The following is a 10929-nucleotide window of genomic DNA, read 5'->3' as shown; positions in this document are numbered from 1 at the left end:
GCAAGAGAGAGATCGAGAGAGCAAGAGAGAGATCGAGAGAGCAAGAGAGAGATCGAGAGAGCAAGAGAGAGATCGAGAGAGCAAGAGAGAGATCGAGAGAACAAGAGAGAGATCGAAAGAGCAAGAGAGAGATCGAGAGAGCAAGAGAGAGATCGAGAGAGCAAGAGAGAGATCGAGAGAGCAAGAGAGAGATCGAGAGAGCAAGAGAGAGATCGAGAGAGCAAGAGAGAGATCGAGAGAGCAAGAGAGAGATCGAGAGAGCAAGAGAGAGATCGAGAGAGCAGGAGAGAGATCGAGAGAGCAAGAGAGAGATCGAGAGAGCAAGAGAGAGATCGAGAGAGCAAGAGAGAGATCGAGAGAGCAAGAGAGAGATCGAGAGAGCAAGAGAGAGATCGAGAGAGCAAGAGAGAGATCGAGAGAGCAAGAGAGAGATCGAGAGAGCAAGAGAGAGATCGAGAGAGCAAGAGAGAGATCGAGAGAGCAAGAGAGAGATCGAGAGAGCAAGAGAGAGATCGAGAGAGCAAGAGAGAGATCGAGAGAGCAAGAGAGAGATCGAGAGAGCAAGAGAGAGATCGAGAGAGCAAGAGAGAGATCGAGAGAGCAAGAGAGAGATCGAGAGAGCAAGAGAGAGATCGAGAGAGCAAGAGAGAGATCGAGAGAGCAAGAGAGAGATCGAGAGAGCAAGAGAGAGATCGAGAGAGCAAGAGAGAGATCGAGAGAGCAAGAGAGAGATCGAGAGAGCAAGAGAGAGATCGAGAGAGCAAGAGAGAGATCGAGAGAGCAAGAGAGAGATCGAGAGAGCAAGAGAGAGATCGAGAGAGCAAGAGAGAGATCGAGAGAGCAAGAGAGAGATCGAGAGAGCAAGAGAGAGATCGAGAGAGCAAGAGAGAGATCGAGAGAGCAAGAGAGAGATCGAGAGAGCAAGAGAGAGATCGAGAGAGCAAGAGAGAGATCGAGAGAGCAAGAGAGAGATCGAGAGAGCAAGAGAGAGATCGAGAGAGCAAGAGAGAGATCGAGAGAGCAAGAGAGAGATCGAGAGAGCAAGAGAGAGATCGAGAGAGCAAGAGAGAGATCGAGAGAGCAAGAGAGAGATCGAGAGAGCAAGAGAGAGATCGAGAGAGCAAGAGAGAGATCGAGAGAGCAAGAGAGAGATCGAGAGAGCAAGAGAGAGATCGAGAGAGCAAGAGAGAGATCGAGAGAGCAAGAGAGAGATCGAGAGAGCAAGAGAGAGATCGAGAGAGCAAGAGAGAGATCGAGAGAGCAAGAGAGAGATCGAGAGAGCAAGAGAGAGATCGAGAGAGCAAGAGAGAGATCGAGAGAGCAAGAGAGAGATCGAGAGAGCAAGAGAGAGATCGAGAGAGCGAGAGAGATCGAGAGAGCAAGAGAGAGATCGAGAGAAAGAGAGAGATCGAGAGAAAGAGAGAGCGAGAGAAAGAGAGAGCGAGAGAAAGAGAGAGCGAGAGAAAGAGAGAGCGAGAGAAAGAGAGAGCGAGAGAAAGAGAGAGCGAGCGAAAGAGAGAGCGAGAGAAAGAGAGAGCGAGAGAAAGAGAGAGCGAGAGAAAGAGAGAGCGAGAGAAAGAGAGAGCGAGAGAAAGAGAGAGAGAAAGAAAGAAAGAGAGAGAGAGAGAGAGAAAGAGAGAGAGAGAGAGAGAAAGAAAGAGAGAGAGAGAGAAAGAAAGAGAGAGAGAGAAAGAGAGGGGGGGTTCTTTCAGAACACAGCAGTAACTGTAAGTTTAGTTTCTCCCCTTAAGCACATGGCTGTATCAATCAACCGAATCAAAACCCTACTCTGAAACATCAGGGGAATAACCATATAAACAAAAAAGCATTCATTCAAATTAAAACAAACACATCCCTAACTAAAGGGCCTATTCCTGTGTTGTAATTTTCTTTGTCCTAAAATCAATCATTCGCCTGCATTGTGAGCTGCCTGATGCTCAGACAAATCTGCATCGTGTAAAACAGAGCTGAATTTTAAACATACCAAACAAGAAACATGATATAAATACATCTGTTAAAGACACAGTATCATCACAAGAGTTAAAACATTTTGGTCATGCTTGGTCCTCTGCTCTTTGTGATTTTTATTAATGACTTAGAGGAGGGGGCTGAAGGGTGGATCAGTAAATTTGCTGATGACACCAAGATTGGTGGAGTAGTGGATGAGGTGGAGGGGTGTTGTAGGCTGCAAAGAGACATAGATAGGATGCAAAGCTGGGCTGAAAAATGGCAAATGGAGTTTAACCCTGATAAATGTGAGGTGATTCATTTTGGTAGGACTAATTTAAATGTGGATTACAGGGTCAAAGGTAGGGTTCTGAAGACTGTGGAGGAACAGAGAGATCTTGGGGTCCATATCCACAGATCTCTAAAGGTTGCCAGTCAAGTGGATAGAGCTGTGAAGAAGGCATATAGTGTGTTAGCTTTTATTAACAGGGGGTTGGAGTTTAAGAGCCGTGGGGTTATGCTGCAACTGTACAGGACCTTCGTGAGACCGCATTTGGAATATTGCGTGCAGTTCTGGTCACCTCACTCTAAGAAGGATGTGGAAGCGCTGGAAAGAGTGCAGAGGAGATTTACCAGGATGCTGCCTGGTTTGGAGTGTCGGTCTTATGAGGAAAGGTTGAGGGAGCTGGGGCTGTTCTCTCTGGAGCGGAGGAGATTGAGGGGAGACTTAATAGAGGTTTATAAAATGATGAAGGGGATAGATCGAGTGAACGTTCAAAGACTATTTCCTCGGGTGGATGGAGCTATTACGAGGGGGCATAACTATAGGGTTCATGGTGGGAGATATAGAAAGGATATCAGAGGTAGGTTCTTCACGCAGAGAGTGGTTGGGGTGTGGAATGGACGGCCTGCAGTGATAGTGGAGTCAGACACTTTAGGAACATTTAAGCGGTTATTGGATAGGCACATGGAGCACACCAGGATGGTAGGGAGTGGGATAGCTTGATCTTGGTTTCAGATGAAGGTCGGCACAACATCGTGGGCCGAAGGGCCTGTTCTGTGCTGTACTGTTCTATGTTCTATGTTCTATTTTTTATATTAAAAACAGTACTAGTATTTCAGACCTGATATTCATGACTTTATTCTGCATCTCCTGGTTTATCTTCAGATCGTCAGAAGGCCCTGCCTCTCTCTGAATTGGTTCCGTTGTTAGACCCATCACCCAGCCTAAGAACCAAACATATAAATAGCAAATAACAACACAACAGACATTAGCTATTAAAATAATAATCCTGGTGCAAACATCCACAAACAAACTCAAGCTCAAATTTATCAAACATAAAACAGCCACTGATAAGAATTCTAGGGTTCAGTTCAAAATATAAAATCTATCATTTTTTATAAATGTATTTGGCAGGTAGTTGCTCCAGTACTGCAACTACTGATTTATCTGGGGAAAAAAAATAGACTTCCAAGAGGCAATACACATAGGTGTGTTAGATAGGTCTATTTCTCTTGGTCAATTTTACCTTTTCATTTGATCAAAGTAAGGACATGCTGAACTAAAAAGAAACATTACAAATCAGATATTGTGCATTACTTCAGGATGAATTTAGCCCACCAAGCTTCTCCTAAGGTTTCCTCACCCCAGCTTGGACTCACATTTTTCTAATTTATTCCTCATTTCCTCACCAAATCCATCTTGCCCCTGAGACCCACACTTCCAACTCTATTCTCACTAAACTGCTGACCACTCACCTTCACTTCCTGTTCACCATGCTAGCTGATATTGTAAATTATTCCAACTTCCTAAAATCAGCTTTTATCACCCCTTACTCAAAAACACACTTCCAGTTCCTCTGCAATATAAACTATTGTTAGGGTGCTGGACCAGAACCCCAAGCTACCTTAGGGTGCCAGACTACACCCCAACAATTTTTCTATTTTGGCATAAATGTGAAGATAAGATGGTTCACTCCAGGAGTAATTCCACTGACAAATTAGGGATCTTTTATGGCAAAACAAATTTTATTTAATAACACAGTTTAAATATAACAAATGAAGCAGCTTAACTATTAACAGTTGAACAATATTTAAAAATGTAAAGGAAACAACTTTAATTTCTAACTTATCACTGTTTCAGTTCCAAATAAGCAACATGCCTCTTACAGACTTAAATGCTACTTAAAATACAGTTAGCAACCATAAGTATACTTGCTATAATGAGTGTAGACAGTCTTAAAGCTTTCAGAGAGAAAAAGAGTAATTCCAAGCCAGAACTGCAATTCTAAACTGCAGAAGCCTCTTTCACTCTGCTACAGACGCAGGACTGCATATAAACCACATCATCGCATGACTGTTAATCACTCTAATCATAAATCCAGGGGAACCTAAGTAAACAAAAATCCATTAACTACTTAAAATAAACACTTGCAAGGCTGAAATGTGTAATCATCCTGCTCTCCCAGCATCTGAGATGCATTCTATCCAAACATACCGACTACCTGTAGAATAAAGCTGAATTTTTAAACATTCTTAAACATAAAAAAACTATATCAATTGCACTATCATCACAGTAATATTGCACACCCAATTTCCAATTCCTCTCCAAAGTACTTGAATGTGTGATTGCCTCCTAATCCATGCTTAAACATCTACAAAAAGATTTTACCTTAGCATAAAGCTGAAATGGCCCTTACCAAAGTCATAAATTGCATCCTCTTGGACTGTGATATATTATCCCGTTTCATCATTCTGAACCTGTTTAAAGCATTTGACAAAACTATCCAGTTTCCTCCTCCAACATATTTCCTACATTTTCAAGCTAAGTTGGTATTGTCCTTGCTGGATTTCATTCTTTCCAATTCAGTTGTAGTTACAAAATATCCTACAATAGTTTCTCCCCTCACCCTACAGTATTATCTTTAGAGTTTCACAAGAATTGATCCTTGGCCCATTCATACTTCTCATCTGCATTTTGCCACTTGGTGACATCAGGAAGTCAGGATTCACATATATACTGATATATCTCACTGATTCTATTCTACCTCATTACCTCCTTGCAACCTATCCACTGCCTCTATGTTGTCATACTTTTTATTCAACATCCAGTTCTGCATGAGCCAAAAATAATATTGTTTACATTTAAACAATATTAGAAACACTGAACCCTGCAAGCTCCATTCCTTAACCACCAATTCCACATTTCCCTGGGCACGATCTCAGGCACAACCTAACTCATACTTAGTCACAATTACCATTCACCACTGTGCTCACTGGCACAAAGCCCACTAGCGGATTGATTGAGAAGTTCTCATCCTTTAATTAAAGGCCCTTAATGCCCTTCATCCATCCAAATGTGTAGCCTGCCCAGCTATATAATCCTCCTGAGAATTCTGCATTCACCCACTCAGGCCATTATATTTCACCCACTTCCCTAACACTGGTGACAGTGCCTTCAACTATCTAAACCAAAACTCTGGAATTCCTGTCTAAGCCGCTTCACTTCTCTCTACTTTAAAACCTAGATCTTTGATCAAGTGAACAGTCAATCATGTCCTAATTTAGTCACCTCTCCTCCTTTAGTTCAATGTCAATTTTTGTCAGATTACAATTCTGCGAAGCACCTTGGTATGTTTTATTGCAACAAAGACACAATACGAATATTGTTGTTGTTTATATTCTCATCATTTAAAACTTTAAAAGTTTATTTTGGAAATAATATTTGTGCCAAAAAAGACGGGTATTATTAGTTGCTCGTTTAATTTCTATTATTGCCAAACTTCTTGACAATCTTAACCAGGAAGAAACCTATCCAAATAAAACCTATACAGCTAAAAAAATAAACTATTCCTCAATTTCCTTTTCTTTAGGCAAAGAGTTATCTGAAGGTGCAGTTCTACAATTGATGACTATATCATGACCATTCTTCATACATTGATTTAATCAGAGTATCAGCAGACTATTTCATCATTAGAGATATCATTACAAATCACAATCCTGTCTTAGCATCAGCTATGAGGAGAGGTTGGAGAAACTTGATTTGTTCTCACTGGAGCGACAGAGGTTGAGGGGAAACCTGATAGAAGTCTACAAGATTATGAGAGGCATGGACAGAGTGGATAGTCAGAAGCTTTTTCCCAGGGTGGAAGAGTCAATTACTAGGGGGCATAGGTTTAAGGTGCGAGGCAGATTTTTTTTTACACAAAGTGGTGGGTGCCTGGAACGCGTTGCCGTGGGAGGTAGTGGAAGCGGATACAGTAGTGACTTTTAAGGGGTGTCTTGACAAGTACATGAATGAGATGGGAATAGAGGGATATGGTCCCTGGAAGGGTAGGGGGTTTTAGGTAAGTCAGGCAGCATGGTCGGTGCAGGCTTGGAGAGCTGAAGGGCCTGTTCCTGCACGCGCACGCGCACACGCACACGCGCACACACACACGCGCACACACACACGCGCACACACACACACGCGCGCAATCAGGAATGGGAAGCACAGCTGATACCTCATAGACCAGGTAGAATGAAGCCAACTGTGCTATTGCTCCATTGAAAATGACTTCAACCATCAAAATCTGATAAGTTTCGGATCTATGGTTCAGTACCACTTTAGCTAAAGCATTTGGACACTGAATCACTGAAGTAGTTCCACAGATTAATTTTTGTTTCATTAAAGTATAGCAAATTCTAAAAATGGAAAACAGTTAATTTATTTTCTTACCTGTATATGTGGCAGTCAAAACTTCATCATATCCCTCTTTTCCAACACAGCCTCCTTGAATGGAGGTGATGCTTTCAGACAAAGTCTAGAATGCACACAAAAACATTTAAATATCCATAAATATTTGAACTTACAGCTTTTTATTTCCTCAAATAAATACAAAAATATATTTTTTACAGTTTAGAAGCTGTTCTCTTCAGGATTAGTTATCCATTTCCCCTTCCACGGAAATGGTCAGCAAACAACCCATTTCAATGTCTCTAAATGTTAATGAAAAGGAGTAGCTTGAACATAATTCCATTTGTCACATTCCCTCCCAACAGCTAGGGAAATTGGCGTGCAGCTACAAAGCATCAGTGACTGAGGGGCTGGACACTGAATCCAGTGGCAAGGGTGAACAATTGACCCGCCTTGTCCTTTCAGGTTTCTTTAGTATTGCTGCATCAGCACTCATCCAGACAAGTGGCGAATATATCAGTACATGCCTAATTTGAGCCTTATAGCTGGTGAAGAGGTTTTCGGGATCAAGAAGTGAGGCACCCACATCTTCTGATGATGTTCCCCAGGTCACACAATACAGATTGTAAGCTCATAGGTTGGGGAACAGTAAAGCAATGAACTGAACTCCTGTGAACCAGAAATGTGAAAGCAGCAGCTGACAAGGTGGTGTCAACCACCTTTCTACATCTCCTGGGTTCTTGCATTACTTTCCATTTTGTCAGTTTCTCTTGCTACTATTTCTATCCAAGTTTCACCAAATTATTCTTTCAGTTACTCTGTCTCTCAGCATCTCATATTTAATGTATTTCATTATGTCTCCCATTTTCACGTTAACTCCACTTCAGCTACTTAATTATCATATTTTCCATTTCTCACGTCATTCCATCACATGAGCAAGAGTGGGAACATGTGAAAGTGTGCATTTTTGCTCCCACCTTTGTATTGTTCCTTTTTAAATGCTGTTCATCTTTAAATTCTTCCAATTTTGATGAAAGGTCTACACATTAATCATGAACTTATCTGTTCTCTAACACTGATGCTAACTGACCTTCCGGGCGTGTCCAGCAATTTTTGCTTTATTTTCACAATTCCAACATTTCAGTTTTGCTTTTGGTTTATATCATCTTTTAATCTGCATTACAGTACTTTACTATACTTGCAGTACACAAAACTCAGGAAACTCATGAAATGAACACAAACTTGGTTATCTAGTGAATCTTTTACATAAACATTGAATGTTATGTAGTAAGCAATCCAAGTTGAAATCTAACCAATAAGAATAATTAGTAAGAAGCAGCCACAATGATTTTAAGTTTATGACTCATTAAAATAGTATTATAGTGATGCTTTTTTGTATTGTTCAGTGTAATCCAAGATGAGTATTTATCCTCATCCTACAAAGCTCCTTGAAAAAAATATACTTTCACATTATTCCTGATTTTAGATCTCTCCAAAGTTCACATCGGCTTTATCTAGCACCTATCTGTAATAAAGCACCAGTTGTTTAATGTGATGTGCACTCCAAATTTAACTTTGCCCTTTGTTCTGGGTAGGATCTCACAAAGCACACATAAATCATCAACGTCAAGTTGAGATCCATGTTACAGTGCATTCAAAATTAAATGCATCTTGTCATCCCAAACCTAGGCAATGGCCTAGTGCTATTATCGCTAGACTATTAATCCAGAAACCCCAGGTTCGAATCCCGCCACAGCAGATGGTGGAATTCAAATTCTACAAAAATATCTGGAATTAAGAATCTACTGATGACCATGAAACCATTGTCGATTGTCAGAAAAACCCATCTGGTTCTCTAATGTCCTTCAGGGAAGGAAATCTGCCATCCTTACCCAGTCTGGCCTACCTGTGAATCCAGAGCCACAGCAATGTGGTTGACTCTCAGCTGCCCTCTGAAATGGCCTACCAAGCTACACAGCTCAAGGGCAACAAAGGGTGGGCAATAAATACTGTAAGAAGTCTCACAACACCAGGTTAAAGTCCAACAGGTTTATTTGGCAGCACAAGCTTTCGGAGTCTCAGGCTCCTTCTTTCAGGTGAGTCACTCCGAAAGCTTGTGCTGCCAAATAACCCTGTTGGACTTTAATCTGGTGTTGTGAGACTTCTTCCTGTGCTTACCCCAGTCCAATGCCGACATCTCCACATAATAAATACTGGCCAGCCAATGACACAGTAAGGAGTCTCACAACACAGGTTAAAGTCCAACAGGTTTATTTGGTAGCAAATGCCACCAGCTTTTGGAGCGCTGCTCCTTCATCAGGTGAGACTCACCTGATGAAGGAACAGCACTCCGAAAGCTAGTGGCTTTTGCTACCAAATAAACCTGTTGGACTTTAACCTGGTGTTGTGAGACTTCTTACTGTATTTACCCCAGTCCAATGCTGACATCTCCACATCATAGCCAGTGACACCCATGTTCCACAAATTAACAAAAAAAAGTTAAGATTTTTTTTCTTTTTTTTGCATAGGAAATAGGAGCTGAAGACCATATGGCCCCTTGAACTTAATCTGCCATTCAATGATCATGGCTGATCCACAGCCTCAATTTCACTTTCCCGCCTGCTCCCCATATCTCTGTAGATTCCCCGAGACACCAAAAATCTATCCATCTTCACCTTAAATATATTCAACAGTAAGAGCATCACAAACTTCTGAGTCATACAATTCCAAAAGATTCACAATCCTTTTGAGTAAACAAGTTTCTCCTCATCTCAGTCCAAAATGATTAGCCCCTTACTCTGAAACTCTACAACTCTGCCTGTGTTCTAGATGCCCAGCCAGGGAAGCAACTTTCAGTTAAACATTTTCAAGAAGCTCAACAGTGATGTTCCCTCAGGGTCATTACCAGGAGCAAGGCTTTACTTGATAATACATCAAATGCTACAGGCCCTGAATCATCACAATTGTTGTACTGATGACCTGTGTTCCAGAACTAGCCACGCCCCTAGCCAAGCTAATCCAGTACAGCTACATCATTGACATCTACCCACAATTTGACATTGCCCGGTTGGCCTGTCCACAAAAACTTATCCACTTGCCTGGGTAAGTATAGCTCCAACAACACTCTAGAAGCTCAACACCATCCAGAACAAAACAGTCCACTTGATTTTCAACCCATCCAAATATTCACTCCCTCCACCACCTGTGCACATGGTAGTGGTGTATACCATCTACAAGATGTACTGCAGCAACTTCCCAAGGTTCATTCAACAGCACTTTTTAAATCTGTGACCTCTACTACCTTGAAAAAGGAGGTTGCAGGTACATGAGAACATCAGCACCTGTAAATTCCAACACAACATTGTGACTTAGAAATATATCACTAAGAGGGTGGCTAGCCACCATGTTCTCAAGGATAATTAGGAATGCTGCCAGAGATGCTCACATCCCATGAATGATCAAAACAGACAAGCCGATGGAATGGGCGGATTAAATTTAACACTCTGAAATTATACATTTAGGTAGGAAGAAGAAGGAGGAATAGAAAGAGTGTTCAGGAAGAGTGACCTGGGAATATATGTGTACAAATCATTGTAGGTAACTTGAGAAAGTTTACAACGGCATACAGGATTCTGGGCTTTATAAATGGAGGCAGGGGTACAAAAGAAAGGAAATTACAATTAACTTTTATGTTGACTCGGCCTCAACTGGAGTATTTTGTCCAATTCTGGGTACAGTACTTTAGAAAGAATGTGAAGGCTTGAGAAAGGTTGCAGAAAAGACCAATAAAAAAAATGGTTCCCGGGATGAAGGACTTCAATTTCCTGGTTAGATTGGCGATGTTGAGGTTGTCCTCCTTAGAGAAGAGAAGATCGAGAGGAGATTTGATGGAGCTGTTCAAAATCATGAAATGTTCGGACAGAGTAGAAAGAGAGAAACTGTTCCCATTGACAGAAGGGTTGAAAACCAGAAGAAATTTATAAAGTTTATTTATTAGTGTCACAAGTAGGCTTACATTAACACTGCAATGAAGTTACTGTGGAAATACCATAGTCACCACACTCCGGTGCCCAATCAGGTACACCGAGGGAGAATTTAGTATGGCCAATGTACCTAACCAGTACATTTTCCGGACTGTGGTAGGGAACAGGAGCATCCAGAGGAATGTGCAGACTCCGCACAAACAGTGACCCAAGCCGGGAATTGAACCCGGGTCCCTGGCTCTGTGAGGCAGCAGTGCTAACCACTGTGGTTGGCAAAATAATCAATGGTTACATGAGAAAAACCTTCCTTTTTTAATGCAGAGT

General features: G+C 41.5%; 1 protein-coding gene across 3 annotated transcripts in view; it reads right to left on the bottom strand.

The window, feature by feature from the left end:
* Window positions 1-10929, bottom strand: part of bbs7 (Bardet-Biedl syndrome 7) — a 64387-nt gene that overhangs the window by 36257 nt on the left and 17201 nt on the right. For all 3 annotated transcript variants that reach the window (XM_078211441.1, XM_078211452.1, XM_078211463.1), the window contains exons 9-10: window positions 6665-6749; window positions 3072-3174 (exon numbers count right to left, since the gene is read on the bottom strand). In XM_078211441.1, the coding sequence (XP_078067567.1) occupies window positions 3072-3174; window positions 6665-6749 (188 nt within the window). The remainder of the gene's footprint in view (window positions 1-3071; window positions 3175-6664; window positions 6750-10929) is intronic.

The sequence above is a fragment of the Mustelus asterias genome, chromosome 1 (assembly GCF_964213995.1).
Source record: "Mustelus asterias chromosome 1, sMusAst1.hap1.1, whole genome shotgun sequence".
Classification (NCBI taxonomy): domain Eukaryota; kingdom Metazoa; phylum Chordata; class Chondrichthyes; order Carcharhiniformes; family Triakidae; genus Mustelus; species Mustelus asterias.
The sequence above is the reverse complement of the archived record's forward strand: the minus strand, read 5'-3'. Positions and strand labels throughout refer to the sequence as shown.